The sequence below is a fragment of the Manis pentadactyla genome, chromosome 9, assembly GCF_030020395.1.
Source record: "Manis pentadactyla isolate mManPen7 chromosome 9, mManPen7.hap1, whole genome shotgun sequence".
Lineage (NCBI taxonomy): Eukaryota > Metazoa > Chordata > Mammalia > Pholidota > Manidae > Manis > Manis pentadactyla.
This window is the reverse complement of record NC_080027.1, coordinates 74,374,021-74,395,937: the sequence shown is the minus strand read 5'-3', so window position 1 is coordinate 74,395,937 and position 21,917 is coordinate 74,374,021. Positions and strand designations below refer to the sequence as shown.

The window sequence follows — 21,917 nt, the reverse complement described above, 5'->3', positions numbered from 1 at the left end:
AAAACGAAACTGGAAAAATCCACTAACTTAATAGAAGGGTACAAAATCTGGACTAAAAATGCATCTAAAATAATTTTCTAAAATGAAAACCAGTACAGAAAAGCAGACTGGTTTAAAAAACAAAAATCCCAGTTGAAAAGTAATTATATGAAAAACATGCCTGCTTCTATCGTAATTAATGCAACACAAATTACAACAATGCTCCTGTGATCCCATTTCAAATTAGTAGATTTACAAGTTTAAGTTTAATGGCACCCAGGCTTGGCAAGGCTGCAGGAAAAGAGGAATTTTCATGAACTGTTGGTGGTCCCATCGACTGGTGTGACACCTGCTTTAATGCACACACTCTAAACCAGCAGTTCTTCTGGAAACTCACCCTAGAGTGTGCACAGATGTATCTATAAAAACGTCCTAACAACACTGTCTCTAACAGCAAAAAAGCCAGAATCAACCCAAATGTCAATCAGTACACTCTGTACAGTGTGACCCCTACATATGTTTAAAAAATACCCATTTATGTGCATAGAAAAGAGCCAGAAAAATACATAATAAACAGTTGATAGTAGCTGGCTTTTCAGAGTGGGACTGCCAAGCAGAAACCATTTTCTATTTTTAAGGCACACTCTTTCTTACATACTGTTTTTTGCCATGGGCCATTTATTTTCTTATAACACTACCAGTAGTATTGTACTTTCTCCCTCTTCTGCCCTTTCCCCAACCTCTCACTCACTTCCTCTCTGTGGTGGCAAAGAGGGCACTAGGAAGTGGTTCATAGCAGCCTAGAACCTGCAGCCTGGGCTATGGACATGGTAGTTCTACTTCCAGAATGAAAAAGGAAACCAGCCTGTTGGGACTCAGCCCGGAGAGGTGTCACTGTAGCTCTTTTCCATCATGAAGACAAAGCCCGCTGCCAAGAGGCCTGTGATGCCCATCTGGCTCAGGGTGGGTTAAGAACCCTGATCACATGTGACCACTTGAAGGCCTCTGTGCAGTGCCCAGTCAGCTTCCAGCAAGCCCAGGATCCACCAGAGAAGCCAAGCCCACTAGCCCTGGCCACCTCAGTGAGCACAGAAATGCATCCTAATGCTCCCTCCAACTGTCTGCATGTAAAAATCAGGCACACACCACCCCAGAGGGCCTTCATCAGGCCTCACTCTGGAATCAAGGTAAGTACAGGGACCTCAAGCTCTCCTCTCACTTCTGTACAAGGCATAGCAAAACCCTTTATGTCATCAAAACTTAACTAAAATGGAAGAGTATAGTTACATCACCCTATCTTAGAAAAAATGCTGAGGATGTTTCCTCTTATTAGTCCATCTGCCCCCTGACCCCCAGCTCCCTGAACCATTACCCTGAGGTGTAGGGGGAGGTAATCCCTGGACTTCTGTCATGAACCCAGACAACACAGAGCAGCATGAGTTCAAGCAACAGAAAAGGCCCCTTCCCCAGGGAGGATTCAAGTCCTGACTTGTCCCAACGTGGCTTGTGTTGCTCTCTGCATGTTATATTTTACCTCAGCATTGTTTATACTGGGGTAGGGACACTCTGAATACCATACTCACCTGGTCTAGGGTCTTGCAGCAGTCCACCAGCACGCCCACAGGCTGGGTATCCTGCAAGCTCTCCTTCAACTCCTTCAGCTCCAGGTCAGAAGGACCAAGACTCTCATCCTACCAGACAGGAGAGGAGAAGGTTTGCCACTGCCACAGGGGATCAACACAGAAAACTCAGCCTCACCCTGACTCCCCAAGCCCTAGCTGACTCACTGGGGCCTGAGGAGGTAGGGCCTCAATGCTGGCAGCATGGGAGGAGATGGGCAGGATGCTAAGCTGGTCATCAATGATGAGACACTTCTTACAGGAGGCCAGGGAGAGAATAAATCTGAGGAACAAAACCACCATAATGAGGTAGGGGAGAGGTATAAAGGTGTGGCTTTTCTTCAGGAAAATCATGTGGCCCCACAAGTCTCTGAGAAAGCCAAATCCTAGACAAGATGATTCCAAGCCTCCACTACAAGGCACCTGAATATGCTTTACACAGCAAACAAGGAAACCAAGAAGACTTTTAAGAGACTGATTGCAAGCATTCTTACTATACACAAATGCCACCATTCCCCAAGGCATCTGGCCCTTCCCACATCCTCCTAGGCCCACCCTTTAGTGCTAAGGTGTCTCAGGCCATCCTTAAACTGGGAATTCCAAACCACCCCACATATGATCACCAGTTACACAAGGGAAACAAACACATAGGCAAATGGATTCACCTTCTGTCATAAGGAAGAAAAAATAAAGAAAAGGCAAAAGAGGAAAGCTACCTTAAGAAATATAAATAAACATTCTTGTATGTAGAAAACCATGTTTGGATATAAAATTCAAACTTCTCCCACAAATGCAAGAAAAGGGCCTCACAGCCTACTTACACAGGTTTCTGTTCTATCTAGTAGCATGTGGCTACCTCCTGGCTTCCTCCTACTAAGTGAAAGCATCAGAGACGGTTAAAATTAGAAAGGTCCCAGGGCTCATCAAGGCCAGGAATTCTACGCCTCAGCACTACTGACATTTTGTGCACCGTGAGTCTTCGTTGGGGGGCTGCTCTGTGCACTGCAGGCCCTTTAGCAGCATCCTGAACCTCTGCCCACTAGAGGCCAGCAGCACCCCTTCACTCCCCTGAGTCATGCCAGTCAGAATGTTTTCAGACATTGTCAAATGTCCCCAGAGAGCACAACAGCTCTGGTTGAGAACGAATGATCTAGGTCACAGTTTCTTAAGGTGTTTCACAGGCTGCTAACTGGTGTTTCCGAAAAAATAAGGCTCTGCGGTCAAACATATTTGGGCAACACTCGGTTCATCAGGTCCCTGCTGCTGCAAGACTTTTCAGAGGCTACAACAGGTGAATGTGAATCTTCACAAAGGAAAAACTATCAGTGTTTCCAGACGTAACTGGCCAGAAAACCCTTTTGTCATTAGGTTTCTCTTAGAATACTAGTGTACTGTGAAACACATTTTGGGAAAGAGCAATCCAGACAATTCACTCTTTCAACAGATTGGTATGGTAAGCTAAAAGCCAGAAAGGGAGAGTGACTTGGTAGAGGCCAAACACAAGACAGAATCCAGGACTCCTGGCCTCACCTTTCTACTCACTTTCACTGCTTCTAGTCTGCTTCAAAACTGCCACTGCTGTCAGGAGTCTCACCATTTTGGACTCCTGTACTATCTTCCCTCAGATAAAAGCACAGCTTTAAGTTGGGTCTAAGATAAAGATGTTCCTCCCACTGTGGCTCCCACAATTAAGGGACTGAGAAATGTACTACAGACCTACCTCTCATTAAATCTTCCTACCACATCCTGATGAGCCTCAGTCCTGTATCTTGAATGCACATCCTAAAAGAGATGACATTTATCAACAAAGGCATCCAAATAGTGCTGGGGCTGTGGGCCAAATGTGAAGAAGTTCCATCAAGTGACTGGGGGATAACAAGGGCATCAGAGATGCTGCTGGAAACAAAATCCACTCCTACACAACCTGCTGTGCTGAAGTAGCAAAATGTTAGGTGCTGGGCTGGGGATCAGACACTAAATGCAATGTTTTGTATTACAACAAACACCCCCACCTCATCTTTGTCATGGGTATACACTGCTGATTAACAAAGCATGAACTGTTTTCATGGAGCTTATAGTCTAATGGCTGAAGGCAAACAAATGAGTAAAAAAATACAGCCTTGGCAAATACCACAAATGAAAAACAGGGTGCACATGACCAAGTGGGATTCATTCCAGGGATGCAAGGATGGTACAACATTCGAAAGTCCATCAACATCATCCACCACATCAACAAAAAGAAAGACAAAAACCACATGATCATCTCCATAGATGCTGAAAAAGCATTTGACAAAGTTCAACATCCATTCATGTTAAAAACTCTCAGCAAAATGGGAATAGAGGGCAAGTACCTCAACATAATAAAGGCCATCTATGATAAACCCACAGCCAACATTATACTGAACAGCGAGAAGCTGAAAGCATTTCCTCTGAGATCGGGAACTAGACAGGGATGCCCACTCTCTCCACTGTTATTTAACATAGTACTGGAGGTCCTAGCCACGGCAATCAGACAAAATAAAGAAATACAAGGAATCCAGATTGGTAAAGAAGAAGTTAAACTGTCACTATTTGCAGATGACATGATACTGTACATAAAAAACCCTAAAGACTCCACCCCAAAACTACTAGAACTGATATCGGAATACAGCAAAGTTGCAGGATACAAAATCAACACACAGAAATCTGTGGCTTTCCTATATACTAACAATGAACCAACAGAGAGAGAAATCAGGAAAACAACTCCATTCACAATTGCATCAAAAAAAATAAAATACCTAGGAATAAACCTAACCAAAGAAGTGAAAGACTTATACTCTGAAAACTACAAGTCACTCTTAAGAGAAATTAAAGGGGACACTAACAGATGGAAACTCATCCCATGCTCGTAGCTAGGAAGAATTAATATCATTAAAATGGCCATCCTGCCCAAAGCAATATACAGATTTGATGCAATCCCTATGAAACTACCAGCAACATTCTTCAATGAACTGGAACAAATAATTCAAAAATTCATATGGAAACACCAAAGACCCCGAATAGCCAAAGCAATCCTGAGAAAGAAGAATAAAGTAGGGGGGATCTCACTCCCCAACTTCAAGCTCTACTATAAAGCCATAGTAATCAAGACAATTTGGTACTGGCACAAGAGCAGAGCCACAGACCAATGGAACAGACTAGAGAATCCAGACATTAACCCAGACATATATGGTCAATTAATATTTGATAAAGGAGCCATGGACATACAATGGCGAAATGACAGTCTCTTCAACAGGTGGTGCTGGCAAAACTGGACAGCTACATGTAGGAGAATGAAACTGGACCATTGTCTAACCCCATATACAAAAGTAAACTCAAAATGGATCAAAGACCTGAATGTAAGCCATGAAACCATTAAACTCTTGGAAGAAAACATAGGCGAAAACCTCTTAGACATAAACATGAGTGACCTCTTCTTGAACATATCTCCCCGGGCAAGGAAAACAACAGCAAAAATGAGTAAGTGGGACTATATTAAGCTGAAAAGCTTCTGTACAGCAAAAGACACCATCAATAGAACAAGAAGGATCCCTACAGTATGGGAGAATATATTTGAAAATGACACATCCGATAAAGGCTTGACGTCCAGAATATATAAGGAGCTCTCACGCCTCAACAAACAAAAAACAAATAACCCAATTAAAAAATGGGAGAGGAACTGAACAGACAGTTCTCCAAAAAAGAAATACAGATGGCCAACAGACACATGAAAAGATGCTCCACATCGCTAATTATCAGAGAAATGCAAATTAAAACTACAATGAGGTATCACCTCACACCAGTAAGGATGGCTGCCATCCAAAAGACAAATAACAACAAATGTTGGCGAGGCTGTGGAGAAAGGGGAACCCTCCTACACTGCTGGTGGGAATGTAAGTTAGTTCAACCATTGTGGAAAGCAGTATGGCGGTACATCAAAATGCTCAAAACAGACTTACCATTTGACCCAGGAATTCCACTCCTAGGAATTTACCCTAAGAATGCAGCAATCAAGTTTGAGAAAGACAGATGCACCCCTATGTTTATTGCAGCACTATTTACAATAGCCAAGAATTGGAAGCAACCTAAATGTCCATCAATAGATGAATGGATAAAGAAGATGTGGTACATATACACAATGGAATACTACTCAGCTATAAGAAAAGGGCAAATCCAATCATTTGCAGCAACATGGATGGAGCTGGAGCGTATTATGCTCAGTGAAACAAGCCAAGCGGAGAAAGAGAAATACCAAATGATTTCACTTATCTGTGGAATATAAGAACAAAGGAAAAACTGAAGGAACAAAACAGCAGCAGAATCACAGAACTCAAGAATGGACTAACAGGTACCAAAGGGAAAGGGACTGGGGAGGATGGGTGGGTAGGGAGGGATAAGGGGGGGAGAAGTAGGGGGGTATTAAGATTAACATGCATGGGGGGGTAGGAGAAAAGGGAGGGCTGTACAACACAGAGAAGGCAAGTAGTGATTCTACAACATTTTGCTATGCTGATGGACAGTGACTGTAAAGGGGTTTATAGGGGAGACCTGGTATAGGGGAGAGCCTAGTAAACATAATATTCGTCATGTAAGTGTAGATTAGTGATAGCAAAAAAAAAAAAAAAAAAAAAAAAAAAAGGGCAGTTCCTGTGTGGTAACCTCCAACGAGTTCTACACAAGGGTATAAAGGGCATATAAAAGTGTAGGCAAAGGGTCTGTTTGTGTTTATACAGAGGATCAAAGCCTAATTGGGCTACCCCGAAAATGAACTAAGATACGATATGAAAAAGAACTTCCAACATCTGCACCCTCTGGAAGACTCATGCCAGAAGATGATCATCAAAAAACCCCAACAAAGATCCACGCACTGCTACAGCTGTAGATGCACTCATCCCACCAGTTCCTGGACCTGCCATGGGAATGAGGAAGGAGATATCTAAGCTGGCCTGTGCATACAGTAAAACAACAAAATTGGACTGGATCTATACTGTTGGAACTCAACCAAGAATTTGGAGAAGTGCAAATTGTAGCGCTCCAAAGTCTTACAACTACAAACTATTTATTGTTAAAAGAACATATGGGATGTGAACAGTCCCCAGGAATGGGTTGTCTTAATTTGTCTGATTTCTCTCAGACTGTTCAAGTTCATTTGGACAATATCCACCATATCATAGATAAGTTTTCACAAATGCCTAAGGTGCCTAACTGGTTTTCTTGGTTTCACTGCAGATGGCTGGTAATTACAGATATGCTTTGGTTATGTAACTATACTCCTATTATGTTAATATGTGTGTGCAATTTAAGTAGTAGCTTAAAACCTATACATGCTGAAGTTACTCTACAAGAAGACATATCAAAGAAATAATCAATCTTCCCATGTTTTCTTCCGCCTGCTACTTCTATAGCTTTTCTTCTTCCTTCCTAATTACAACCCTTAAATAGAACTCGTGCCTCATATCAAATTTACCGAGTATCATAATTCTTCCAAGTGGTAAAGATACCTCAAGACAAATGCTGGGCATAGAAGCCACAGGGCATAAATATGCAAAGAAGTAAAAAGCTAACTTTTTCAAACAATAAGGCTTCTCTCTCACTTACCAACTTCACATTTCCCTGTATGGCCCCGGAAGATGACTGGTTAGTCAGAGACGGGTAAGATTCCTCAAGGGAGGAACAACCTAAGACAGGCACAGTCGCAGGGGGGCCATCAGGTGAGAAATTGGGGATCAACAGAGGTGAGGCTTAGAACCTCACCCCCCCGTTCTGAGAGAAATCTTCTGCATACGTGGATGTTTTATTGCCCTGGTCTAGCTTGGATTAACACATAGTCTACAGGCACACACCTGATCATCTACATGTGCTCTCTTACAACACTAAACTATGTTTTCTACCTTTATCTTGTATCTACCTACCACTTCAGCATTTTATTAAAAATAATAATAATAAAGAGAGAAATGTGGTATCCACATATAAATCAAGTATAAAAACCAAATGAGTATTCATATTTGAACTGACTGTTTATAGTTCATAATGCATGAGCAAAACCGAAAGTTTCTGTGATGACTGCCCTTGTACTGTTCACTATGTAACTTATTCATTATGTAAGAATTTGTTCTACATGTAAAAACTTGTTTGTTATGCCTCAGAAGATTGGAGACTGACAAAAATTAGGCTTGGGGTGGAATAATGATTGTGCATTGAGCATTGACTCCCCTATACAGAATTTTATTGTCGTTAACAACCATTTGATCAATAAATATGAGAGATGCCCTCACAAAAAAAAAAAAAAAAAAAAAAAGGACAGACTTCCAATGGTAAAATAAATTAGTAACCGGGATGTAAGGTATAGCATAAGGAATATAGTCAAGATATTGTAACAGCCTGGTAGGGTGATAGCTGGAACCTAGAATTATGTATATAAATGTTCTACCACTGTGTTGTACACTTGAAACTCATGTAATGTAATACTGTGTGTCAACTACCCTTCAATAAAAAATAATTATTAAAAAAAAAAAAAAAGAAAAAGAAAAACAGGGTGCAGTGATAGCAAACATGGCTGTTACTTATATAGGGTAGTGAGAAAGGCCCTCTGAGGTGATAAGCAGGCAGCCACAGAAGAGGAAGACGTACAACAAACTGACGTGGGCGCAAAGTCCTTTGTTCATTCAAAAATACTGATGAACTCTTACTAAGTGGCATTTAGTGGTGTAATCTGGGAATACACCATTGAGGAAAATAAAGTCTCTGCTCTCATGAAGTTTTGAGATTAGCATAGGAAGTCAAACAATAAATAAATATATAACTTTAGGTAGTTGTCAAATACTGTGAAGAAAAGCAAATAAGGCATGACAGGCAGAAGCACATATTCTGAACAAGGTGTGAGGAAAGACCACACTGAGAAGGTGATTTTGAGCAGAGACTTGAGTGCAGTGAGGAAGCAAACCATGCAGATCTCCCAGTGGAAATAGCAAGTGCAAAGGCCCTGAGGTGAGAGTATGCCAAGCATGTCTAAGAACTTTCGATGAAGCCAGAGGAGCTGTAGTGGCAAATGACAGAAGGAGAAGTAGTGACAGGAAGCAGCTACTAAGACCAGAGGAGAGTCCATTTTACCATACGAACACTAAATGTTTATTAGGCTCATGAAACCCTGAGGCCAATCCTACCATCATTCCTGAGCATGGGCATGACTCAAAACCTGCCACTCAGCACATTCACGTGGCAGTAACTGATGGAGTTGAAGAGCAGTACTATATCCATCGAGACATATCCTCACTCCTACAATGTCCTCAGCTTTGGGAGAAAACAACCCCTCTCAGAATCGAAGTTCTTGCCAAATAGGAGTGGAACTGGCCAATGTCCCTTCGTTATCTACTAGGATAAGGGTCAGCAGGGAAGACTGTGTGCATGGCCCCTTTTCTGCAAAATACAAATTTAGGACTGGCATAGCTCTTTGCAGAACACCACTCCAGAAATCTAAATACATAACAACTGCATCATATCTGAATCTCACTGGGGTGGAATCTGCAAATACCCAAAAGCAAATGTGAAATTCAGAGATTCCCAGACACACTCAGGGCAACTAAGATTTCTCTGCAGTGACTTTCTCATTAGTTGCTGTTAAGGAACTCCCAGCCCAGAGACTGTGCTGACCACACATTGGAGTTGCTCTAAAGGAATTCTTAAAAGAAAGTGGGCTATAGCAAAACCACAGATTGAGTTGAATCTCCATGATTAAGTTAAAAACCAAACACTTACCATGGTCATCGTGTATAACTGCTTGAGTGAATTCATGGTCCGTAGGAGGATAACCACCAGTCCACCACCTTCCACTGTTTCTACAGTTCTGGCCAGCAGGTTTGGAGTTAAAGCTTCAAAGTCCTCAAAGGAGATTTTAGAAAGGGTTGAGCATGCAAAGAATACCCCCAGGAAAGCTAAACCAAGGACCAGGTGATAAGGTAAAAGGGTTTCAGAGCACAAACCCAAGACCATACCCCCACCTCTGATTCACCAGGATGGACATAGACACACAGTGTCTCTCACAGCCCCTCATTTAGGGACACCACAGAAGACAGCCAGGCCCTAAAGAATACGTGTACCTGGTTTTACATGTCAAAAGCATTTCTAGTAAACTCAGATAACATCCTATTTGGAAAGAAGTCCTCCCGTCTTCACTGATTCACACTTGAATTTCAGAAACATCTCATTCAATTTCTGATGTTTATAGATAGAACCTGACAAAACTCAACTGCACCACAGGGGAGCCACTGCTTAAAGGGGCCATCATCTGCAACTGCTAACAGTGGTTAGCATAAGAACACTGCCTAACAATCAGTGAGCAGGTGAGAATGAGGCAAAATGCTTCTCTGGCCTACAAGGTGGGATGCAAGTCAGCAGTGTGTGGGACAACCCAATGGAATGCAGAAAAAGAAAAGAATTAGTACTCTGATTCTCCCCTTTATTTCTTATATTTTATAAAGTATGTTTTATAATATACGCAATCATGGTAGAACATGTACATAATAAACACATACCAAAATGTGGGGATTTGTGCTTGACTATCTTTTTGGGAGGAGTGGGGGCAGATCACAGGAGTCCAAAGGGCAAAACAAAGACTGCCAGAGCTCAAAACAAAGAAAAATGTGGAACAGTCTGTTAACTTGCCTGGCAATAGGATACATAGCAGTGAAGGAATTCAGCAGGAAGTTCTCCGAGGGGGACAGTGGGGGGACTTTAAGGATTAGAAGGGGTGGAGGGATTGATGGGGTTGTGCCAATCCCTCTGGATGAGACATATGAGTGCACAAGTCTATACCCAGTAGGTTAAAACAAGTCACACTGCTCACTGGTCACCAAAGTCTTCAGTGAGTTCCAATAATGATGTGGGGTCCTAGGTCACTTGAAGTTCACAGTGCTTTCTTTATCAGCTTTAGCTGGTTAGAACCAGTTGTGATGGCGCATCACTGTCAGTTCCGGTATTTCTATGTAAGTGCTGCTTTAAGGAGATAATTTATTTTTTAATGGGGTAAGTTTTCCAGTTTATTTGGAAAGTGGCCAGGTCTTCCATGGAAGATGCTTAGGGGTGGGGTGTACATGTGAATCTCCTCTCCTTCCTGTACACTTGTTCTTGTTCTCATGGGGAACCAGTAGCCCAAGCACCCCTCCATGCTCTCCCCCTCCAGTCACAGGCTGGAGGAGTCACCTACCTGGAGAACACACATGCCAAAGGTATTGCCCAGGATCTTGTGGGTCTCATTGTAGTAGCAGTAGCGAATGTTTGTGGCAGCTACAAAGAGCTCAAAGGGATCATCTTGCTTTATGTTCAACGTCCCATTCTTTATTTTTTTCTGCAGTTGTCGCATTCTTTTCTTCCGGTGACTGCAAACACCCCCATCCCATGAAAGCCAGTTAACCAGAGAGGCTAGAGTTTGGAGCAGGGGGTAGCTCAGCGATCACCACTTAGACCTTCAGAGCTATAAGGGAACTTGGTAATTGTAGGGCTATTTCTCTCACATTAGAGGTAAAGAAAACTAGAGTAGGCCTTAGAGTACAGTGGTTAAGACAACAGGCTTGGAAGAGAGACAGTAGAAAATTGGCATGTAAACCCTATTTTGCTCTACCGTCTTCAGCAGACACTTAACTTTCAAAGGGTAATGGGAGTACCTACACCTCACATTTGGCCAGACCAGAGCTTGAAATCAAACCTGGTGCCCTCATTCATTACCTTAGTCTCAAATCAGTGCTTCAACTACAAAGCACTGATCCCCTGAGGACTGGGGAAAGGCAGAGTGATCACAGGTTACTTTATTCATTTTTCCTAAAGAAATTCATGTACTTCCTTCACCAGCTGTGAGATCAAGTCCTCAAGGGCAGCTCTAACTTAAGGCAATACTGATAGAGGATAGAAGGATGGAAGTGGAATCTGGACATCTCTCAGGAATCCCTAAACTTTTCTTTTGTCTTAAAAATCCTGAATAATAGTCATTTAACTTTTTATCTCACAGAAAAAGACAAAAACAAGAAAACTTCCAAATTGAGGATTACAGCTGATCAAAATTTTACTGTAGTCCTCTACCTGAATGGCTAGAACCAAAGCCTCCTCTCTTGGGCCTCCACTTCCTCATCTGTGAGAGAGGCAATCGGGCAAGTTGAATTCCACTATCCATTCGGGTTCACGCCTTAGTCCATGGCTTACTAACATCATCTTTAACCTGGTGCCCTGGTTAAACACAGGGCTGGGAGAGCTACTAATGGCATAGAACATAATTTTTAAAATGAAATCAGGTGAGTTAAATTCAAAAGGCAAATCTCTCCAAAGCCACTGTGAACTGCCTAATTCTGCACCCACCTGACATTCACCAACTAAAGAGCAGTAAGAATGAGCTGCCCAGCAACTTAAAATTTTGCTGACAGGCAACAGGCCTTAGTCTCAATCTGTATTAAAAATGCTTACTGGAAGTTACCCTTGAACCTTTGGTAACCACGAATCTAAAGCCTGCAATGGCAGTGAGTACATACCTATTGACAATCACCCTAAATGTAGATGATCTGAATGCACCAGGCAAAAGACATAGAGTCACTGGATGGATAAAAAAACAAGACCCAACTATATGCTGCCTACAAGAGACTCATTTCAAACCCAAAGACATACACAGACTGAAAGTAAAGGGATGGAAAAAGATATTTCATGCAACTAACAGGGAGAAAAAAAGCAGGTGTTGCAGTACTTGTATCAGACAAAATAGACTTCAAAACAAAGAAAGTCACAAGAGACAAAGAAGGACATTACATAATGATAAAAGGGTCAGTCCAACAAGAGGATGCAACCATTATAAACATCTATGCTCCCAACACAGAGGCACCTACATATGTGAAACAAATACTAACAGAATTAAAAGGGGAAATAGAATGCAAAGCATTCATTCTAGGAGAATTCAACACTCTCCTCACTTCACTTCAAAGGACAGATCAACCAGACAGAAAATAAGTAAGGACACAGAGGCACTGAACAACACATTAGAACAGATGGACCTAACAGACAAATACAGAACTCTACACCCAAAAGCAGCATAATACACATTCTTCTCAAGTGCACATGGAACATTTTCAAGAATAGATCATATACTAGGCCACAAAAAGAGCATCAGTAAATTCAAAAAGACTGAAATTGTACCAACCAGCTTCTCAGACCACAAAGGTATGAAACTAGAAATTACACAAAGAAAATGAAAATCCCACAAACACATGGAGGCTTCACAAAATGCTCCTAAATAACCAATGGATCAATGATCAAATAAAAACAGATATCAAGCAATATATGGAGACAAATGACCACAATAATTCAACACTGCAAAATCTGTGGGACACAGAGAAGGCCATGCTAAGAGGGAAATATATTGCAATACAGGCCTACCTCAGGAAAGAACAATCCCATATGAACAGTCAAAACTCACAATTAATGAAACTAGAAAAGGAAGAACAAATAAGACCCAAAGTCAGTAGAAAGAGAGACATAATAAGACTAGAGCAGAAATAAATAAAATCGAGAAAAATAAAACAATAGAAAGAATCAATGAAAGCAGGAGCTGGTTCTTCAACAAAAACAAAACAAAATAGATAAACCCCTAGCGAGACTTATCAAGAAGAAAAGAGTCTACACACATAAAGAGAATCAGAAATGAAAAAGGAAAAATCACTATGGACACGACAGAAATACAAAAAATTATTAGAGAATACTATGAAAAATTATATGCTAACAAACCGGATAACCTAAAAGAAATAGATGACTTTTTAGAAAAATACAACCTTCCAAGGCTGACCCAGAAAGAAACAGAGAATCTGAATAGACCAATTACCAGCAACGAAATTGAACTGATAATCAAAAAACTACCAAAGAATAAAACACCTGGACCAGACAGCTTTACTGCTGAATTTTATCAAACATTTAGTGAAGACCTAATACCCATCCTCCTTAAAACTTTAGCAAAAGTAGAAGAGGAGGGAATACTTCCAAACTCATTCTATGAGGCCAGGATCTCTCTAATAACAAAACCAGGCAAAGACCCCACAAAAAAAGAGAATGACAGACCAATATCCCTGATAAATATAGATGCAAAAATACTCAATAAAGTATTAGCAAACCAAATTAAAAATTACATCCAAAAGATCATCCATCATGATCAAGTAGGATTTATTTCAGGGATGCATGGATGGTACAATATTAGAAAATCCAGCAACATCACCCACCACATCAACAAAAAGAAAGACAAAAACCACATGATCATCTCCATAGATGCTGAAAAAGCATTCAACAAAATTCAACATCCCATTCATGATAAAAACTCTCAACAAAATGGATATAGAGGGCAAGTACCTCAACATAATAAAGGCCATATATGACAAACCCACAACCAGCATCATACTTAACAGCGAGAAGCTAAAAGCCTTTCCTTTAAGATCGGGAACAAGACAAGGATGCCCACTCTCCCCACTGTTATTCAACAGAGTTCTGGAGGTCCTAGCCACGGCAATCAGACAACACAAAGAAATAAAAGGCATCCAGACTGGTAAAAAAGTCAAACTGTCCCTGTTTGCAGATGACATGATACTGTACGTAAAAAACCCTAAGGAATCCACTCCAAAACTACTAGATCTAATATTGGAATTCAGCAAAGTTGCAAGATACAAAATTAATACATAGAAATCTGTTGCATTCCTATACACTAACGATGAACTAGCAGAAAGAGAAATCAGGAAAACAATTCCATTCACAATTGCATCAAAAAGAATAAAGTACCTAAGAATAAACCTAACGAAGGAAGTGAAAGACCTATACTCTGAAAACTACAAGACACTCATGAGAGAATTTAAAGAAACCAATAAATGGAAACACATCCTGTGCTCATGGATAGGAAGAATTAACATTGTCAAAATGGCCAACCTGCCTAAAGCAATCTACAGATTCAATGCAATCCCTATCAAAATACCAATAGCATTCTTCAACGAACTAGAGCAAATAGTCCTAAAATTCATATGGAACCACAGAAGACCCCGAATAGCCAAAGCAATCCTGAGATGGAAGAATAAAGCTGGGGGGATTATGCTCCCTGACTTCAAGCTCTACTACAAAACCAGAGAAATCAAGACAATTTGGTACTGGCACAAGAACAGAACCATAGACCAATGGAACAGACTTGCGAGTGCAGATATAAAACCAAGCATACAAAGTCAGTTAATACACAGTAAAGGAGCCATGGGCATACAATGGGGAAATGACAGCCTCTTCAACAACTGGTGTTGGCAGAACTGGACAGCTGCCTGCAAGAGAATGAAACTGGATTATTGTCTAACCCCATACACAAAAGTAAACTCAAAATGGATCAAAGACCTGAATGTAAGTCATGAAAGGTTAAAACTCTTCGAAGAAAACACAGGCAAAAATCTCTTGAATATAAACATGAGCAACTTTTTCCTGAACACATCTCCTTAGGCAAGGGAAGCAAAAGCAAAATGAACACATGGGACTACATCAAGCTAAAAAGCTTCTGTACAACAAAGGACACCATCAACAGAACAAAAAAGCATCCTACAGTATGGGAGAATATATTTGTAAACGACATACCCAACAAGGGGTTAACATCCAAAATATATAAAGAACTCACACGCCTCAACAACCAAAAAGCAAATAACCTGATTAAAAAATGGGTGGAGGATATGAGCAGACAATTCTCCAAAGAAGAAATTCAGATGGCCAACAGGCACATGAAAAGATGCTGCACATCACTAATTATCAGAGAAATGCAAATTAAAACCACAATGAGATATCACCTCACACCAGTTAGGATGGCCAGCATCAATAAAACAAAGAACAACAAATGCTGGCAAGGATGTGGAGAAGGGGGAACTCTCCTACACTGCTGGTGGGAATGTAAGCTAGTTCAACCATTGTGGAAAGCAATGTGGAGGTTCCTCAAAAAACTCAAAATAGAAATACCATTTGACCCAGGAATTCCACTCCCAGGAATTTACCAAAGAATACAAGTTCTCAGATTCAAAAAGACATATGCACCCCTATGTTTACCACAGCACTATTTACAATAGCCAAGAAATGGAAGCAACCTAAGTGTCCATCAGTAGATGAATGGATAAATAAGATGTGGTACATATACACAATGGAATACTATTCAGCCATAAGAAAGAAATCCTACCATTTGCAACAACATGGATGGAGCTGGACATTTTTATGCTCAGTGAAATAAGCCAGGCAGAGAAGGACAAGTACCAAATGATTTCCCTCATCTGTGGAATATAACAACAAAGCAAAACTGAAGGAACAAAACATCAGCAGACTCACAGACTCCAAGAAGGGACTAGAGGTTACCAAAGGGGAGGAGTGGGGGAGGGTGGGTGCTGAGGGAGGGAGGGAGAAGGGGATTGAGGGGTATTATGATTGGCATACATGGTGTGGGGAGGCTCATGGGGAAGACAGTGTAGCACAGAGAAGGCAAATAGTGACTCTGTCGCATCTTACTACACTGATGGACAGTGACTGCAATGGGGTATGGGTAGTACTCGATAATATGGGTGAATGTAGTAACCACATTGTTTTTCATGTGAAACCTTCATAAGAGTGTCTATCAATAATACCTTAATTAAAAAAGTGCTTACTGCCCAATTATGAAAGAATCTATGCAATAAAATACCAATTATGGTTTAGAACTATGTACCAGTGATATACAGCTAAATGCTAACAATGCCTGGGTGTTAAGATTATGCGCTCTTTTTATTTTCACTTGGGTGATTTTTCTACACAATGCACATTTCATACACTAAAGCTTTTATGTTTTTTAAAGGCAAAACACTTTACTCAATACCTACTTTATTCTAGGAGAATCAAGTCTCCTTAAGACCAAAGAAAAGTAACTAATCAGATTTAGCCTTTGGTACTAAGTAAAATAATTGTAGAGCCTGTTAAGAATACATTCAATTCAAGAAATCTTAACTGAGCACCTACTACAAAGATGCTATGCTTCACAGAAATATGAAAAGATAGGCAAGAAAGGCTTCCTAGCTAAATGAATTTACCACCTCTAAGTAGAAAAGTGACTATATCCATGTGCAAGTGACAATATTCAAGGGAGGGAGAACGTAGGGTGACAAGCACTGCGGGAGGACAGGTGCAGAGGAGGGTAGGGGTGCCATGAAGTGTGACTGAGGCTTGGGAAAAGCTTCATGAAGGAGACAGGCCCTGAGAAATGGGCAATACTTCAGAAGGTGAAGACAGAGAGTTGCAAGTGGCACCCTGAACAGAGGAGGCAGCAGGGAGAAAGGCAGAGAGTTTCCTCACAGGGCAGAGAAGCTAGTGCTAGAGATATGATTTCAGAGTCAACAACAGAGAAAGGCAAATGTATTTGGGACTAAAGGAGGTAGGAGAGGCCCAAGGACAGAATCACACATGCTAGGTTTAGGGTAGGGGATAAGATGAAGGGAAAGAGAAGAGCTCAGGAAGTCGGTCTGAGGAAGTGTCAGAGGCCCAGAAGGGAGAGCACTTTTGAAGCGCGCACCCAGTGGGTTAGTGACAAGGAGCAGCATTCTGCACCCAGACTCCTCCGCACACAGAGCTGCAGGCAGAACTCTCGGGTTTCTACTAGATGACCCACCCTACCTCCACTGGCCTGGTGGGGCAGGGTGTCCTTCCACAGGAATTGGGAGTCAGACTGATTTCCACATAGTTAGACCTAAAATATGTAAAACTGAGATGCTGCTTCTGCCATGGAGAAAACAGAAAACAGAAAGCTGATATGTAATGGGAGAGATCTGAGCAGACATGCAGAGATGAGGCTCAGCAGGAACTGGGAGCATTAGCCCTCTGACTCTGTATCACTCTTGAGCTATCCCATATACTTCAATAAATAACCTTTATGCCTAAGTGTGTTTGTGTTGGGTGTCTGCAATTTACTATAAGTCTTTACTACTACAGCTTCAAAAGATAAGAGAAAGCCAACTGTCAAACAGAGCAGTGAATGGGTGGAGGAAAGGGAGGAGAAAGAGGGAGAAAAACTGTTGATTAGGCGTCAGGTTGCTGATGACTCCAAGAGTACAGTGTGGTCACAGAAGTAGAAGCAGAAGCCAGTCAGCAAAGAATGTGTCTAGGAAGTAAAAAAGGCTTGTTTCCAGGTGTCTGACAATAAAAATGAGAGAAAAGGCTAGCCTGAGGATCAGAAGGATATGTATTCACTTTTTTTGCAAATGGAATGCCGAGCATGTTTACAGGAAAAAGGAGAAAGTTTCAAAAGGGTATGGAATGGCCAGCAAAGGGAAGAAGATTAAGGTGCTGAAAGAAGGGAGAGAAGAGACCCAGAGCAGATGAAGGGGTTTGTTTTGGACGTGGAATGAGACACACCTCCTCAGAAACAAAAGGGAAGGAGAAAGGGAGAGTGAAAACACAGACTTGATCAGTTCAGAAACACAGTGCAGAAAGCAAAAATTTGGGCTGGGGATTTAAACAGAACATGGAAAGGATCTGAAACTTACTATCAGGAATAAAGAAAGGACATTAGCTATATTATTTTCTCATTTTGGAAGTGTCCTCAGAGCTAGCATCTCTACTGATGATCCCTGAAAAACTGTATCAAGGAATCATTTCCTGGCATTTAACTAATGAGTAAGAAGTTTTAGTGGTATGGGACCCTCAAATGGCCAAACTTACCTGCTAAACCCAAGCTCTTTCTTATAACACCACAGCACTGAAGGCCGAGCCCTCACGGTTGCTTTGGACAGCATGTGATGGAGTATGACCACCTGCCAAAGAAAAAATGCTGCTGCAGACTCTCAGGGCCAAGAAACCTTAAAGACTGCCAAGCTCAAGACCTCATTTGACAGATGTGGAAACTAAACCTGAGGGCCAAGGAAGGGAGGTACCCAAGGTCACAAGGCAAAGAGCACCTAGGTTGGGACTAGAAGCCAGGTCACATACACTTAACCTTGTGCTCAGTCTGCCACCTCAGGCATCAAAAACTGTTAACTTGTCTGCTAATAATTTTAAATATAGAGTATTTATCACTTCTGAAAAACAAAGGAAGGTTCCCACTAGGCATTTACTTAAAGAAAACCAGTCAAAGAGACCTTACTGTCATTATGTGCTGAAATCCCAGAGGGCCAGTAACATGCTGATTCTTTGGGACAGTAAGTCAGGAAGCATTTACCATGTCTTACCTGATCCTTTCCTCGATCTCCAACTACAACAAACAAAGACCTTTGCCGTTCAGTTACCCCATTCTCAATGAGAATCCGGATGCGGTTATCCACTTTCTTCCGGTGCATGGTGAATGACTAGCACTGAAACAGAAAGAAAGGAAACATAAGTAGACATGAATACCAAATTCTGGATGAGGAACATTAGCTGACTGCCTCCTTTGGTGTCAGGGGCTGTGATAGGCACAGTTACAGAGTATCATCTTACTTAACATTTAAAAAGCTCCCCAAGGAAGACATCAGCTTCATTTTTAAACTTAGGCAACTGAGGCTTGGAAGGTGAACAAAGTATTCCCTCAGCAAGAGAAGCCACCAAAGCTATAATTCACAACTCTCTCAAAGAATTTTGTTTAAACTGGAAACAGTAATGAAAAAAATAGAATGATTAAAATATATAATGGCATGTCTATGGGAATAATAAGGCAGTTTTCAAGGTAATTTTTTCAAAATCACTTTCAAACAAATCCATAACTAAGGATATGGATACAGATGCTTATGAGAGGATAATATGGCAGAATAAAGTATGATACCTTTAAAAAAAAAAAATATATATATATATATATATATATATATATATATATACACACACACACATAGAAAAAAAAATTCTGGAAGAAAACACCAAAATGTAAAGTAGCTATTTCTGGATGGTGATTCTTATCTTTGGAGTTTTTTTTTTTTTTTTTTAAATTCACATGTATTACTAATAAAGTCAGGGAAAAGAAAACAATTAATATTACTATGACAAAATATGTCCAATTATTTCCTCAAGGAAGGGAAAAACATACAGAAGCCTGTATATACCTTTAAGGTTACTGTGATTATATATGATAAAGTATTGCATCATTACCGTAATAAACAAAAAAATCACCAACATCCATTATATTACTACAATGTAAAAGTAAATATCACATGCTACTTGGAAACTCCAGTGCCTGCTGCATTCTACTCATAAAGCTCATTAACTGAACTTTACGCCTTCCATGTTCTTCGAACCTCCCAGTCCAAATACGGATTTTAGTAGTTCTGTTTTAGTATAAAACACTACATTACAATCAATGACTATTATTTTATAAGGAAAGGACTAAGTATAAAGAATTCAAGTATTCCAAGGAAAAAAAGTGATGGAGACAGGATTCACAGTCAAATTTGTTTCCAAAGCCTGAGCACTTTCCAGCTCCCCAACCTCCCCAACTGGTATTCCTTGCTGCTGGCCACGTTAAAGACCCCACATTTATCAATCAATCACTGTTTACTGGGGACTGTATTTTGCTCTAGTTACTGTGGGATCCCCAGAAGTAGTATCACATAAAGGTTTGACTTCAAGGACCTTCTTTTCATTCTCCTTGGAGAAGATATTCAAGAGAAAGAAACAAGGGACAATTTGTCTAAAGATAGATGTAAAAGTAGTAACTACAGGCAGTGGTCTGATTAAGGTCTGAGATTACCATGGGTTGGAGTTGCTAAAGGCTTGATAGATGAGGAGGGCCTTTGAAGGAGAAAAATGATTACTTCTCATGCACTCATTCATTCGGCTAACAAGTATACACAGTATCTATGTGCCAGCCACCATTCTAGGTGCACTGGCAAAACGAAGTCCTGAAAGTGAATACTGAATAAAGAGTACAAACGAATGAGCTCAATGAAGAACTTAAAAGCATGGTAGGATTTGAATCAGACTACCTCAGTTTAACACCCAGCGCTTGCGCCAGTAACTGTGGGTAAGCTCCGCAGAGAGTCACCCACAACTCACCCTTTCTCCCTCCCGTTCCCCCGGCCTAGAGGTTCCTAGAGGGTGGAGATCGAGCCACAAAACCCCGAAGAGCTCCAGAAGCACGCCCGAGAGCGGCCGCCTATCCCGGAAGAGATCCTGTCATCTTGAGTGCCCGGATGGGGCGGCTGTCGGCATGGACAACGTCATGGATGCAGAGCCTTCGCCCTCGAGCCGGTCACCTCTGGGCCCAAACAAAGGACACGGACCCCGACCTCGGCACACATCCCCAGCCACCCCGTAATAAGTACCTGCGCCCCGAGCCCGCCGATCTCAGCCAGCAGGTAAGCGGAAGCACGTGGGAGCACCGAACTACAGAACTGAGGGCGCAGCAGGCTGCCCTAGCGGATGCCTGATGCCCGCTCTTGAGTTCGCTTTGCTCCGTGATACACGTCGCACTCAGGCACTGGTAGGCGATGCGTGTGCGAGCACGCTAACTGCACGGCGACGGCGAGCGAGGACCTTCCTCAACTTTGTCTCAGAGTAATGACGTCAGAGGCTCGGGAGGCGGAGGGGCAAACCTAGGTGGCAACTGCGTCTGCGCGGCTTAGTCTCTGCTCGCGGTAGCTGTTGGTACCTGCGTAATTTGCCCATCCTATCAGAATTGAAACCCTGGCTACCAAGGGCAAAGCGGGCATACAGCGGTCTGCACCCACAGCACCTGCCACTGTGTTGTAATGAGCTCAGATTCGCAGATAGGTCCTGGACAGCCACACGGTAAAAGGCCCAGGGTTGGCAGTGTTAGCCTCTTTATTGTATAGAGACGACGGGCTCCGGGGAGCTTTGCGTAATTTTACCGATATTTAGTAACTTCCCCTTTTAATACGACTGGGTGAGGAATTTCGATCAGCACACCTAATCCATTCATCTCACTTGACCCTCCACAGTATGGACTTTGCTAAAATCTTTCTGGAGTTCTGTAGGGTTTCTATGCACCACTGCATCCGCTGTACCTCGCAGGCTTCCCTTTACGCCTACATCTGGCGGTCAAGTGATGGTACTCTTCTGAAAACCGGCTCTGGGGATCTGCCATGGTTCAGTCCCTCACCCACATCCCCAAACTCCCAGGCAAAGTGGCCGGAGCACGTTAACTACAAGGACACCTATACATACTTCTACATTGTCTAGGCCAGATAACCTAACAAAATCCAACTGCTTGCTTAACGTTTCTTCAAGGATATCTCAAATTCAGAATGTGAAGGTGAATTTATTTCCCTTAAACTTTCCCAAGGCACCTCCCAATTCTAATATAATCAGCACAGCCACTCACCCATCTAGTCC

At 41.7% G+C, this 21,917-nt stretch overlaps 1 protein-coding gene across 3 annotated transcripts in view; it reads right to left on the bottom strand.

Moving 5' to 3' along the window:
* Positions 1–21,043, bottom strand: part of NAT10 (N-acetyltransferase 10) — a 53,290-nt gene extending 32,247 nt beyond the window's left edge. The window contains exons 1-8 of one of the 3 annotated variants that reach the window (XM_036891779.2): positions 20,888–21,043; positions 18,827–18,949; positions 18,321–18,412; positions 10,819–10,990; positions 9,372–9,494; positions 3,319–3,380; positions 1,767–1,881; positions 1,563–1,670 (exon numbers count right to left, since the gene is read on the bottom strand). In XM_036891779.2, the coding sequence (XP_036747674.2) occupies positions 1,563–1,670; positions 1,767–1,881; positions 3,319–3,380; positions 9,372–9,494; positions 10,819–10,990; positions 18,321–18,412; positions 18,827–18,934 (780 nt within the window). In that variant the 5' untranslated portion in view covers positions 18,935–18,949; positions 20,888–21,043. Of the gene's footprint in view, positions 1–1,562; positions 1,671–1,766; positions 1,882–3,318; positions 3,381–9,371; positions 9,495–10,818; positions 10,991–18,320; positions 18,413–18,826; positions 18,950–20,618; positions 20,855–20,887 lie in introns of those variants that run through there. The other 2 variants (XM_057507539.1, XM_036891778.2) reach the window with 2 other exon arrangements.
* Positions 21,044–21,917: the final 874 nt, after the last annotated feature.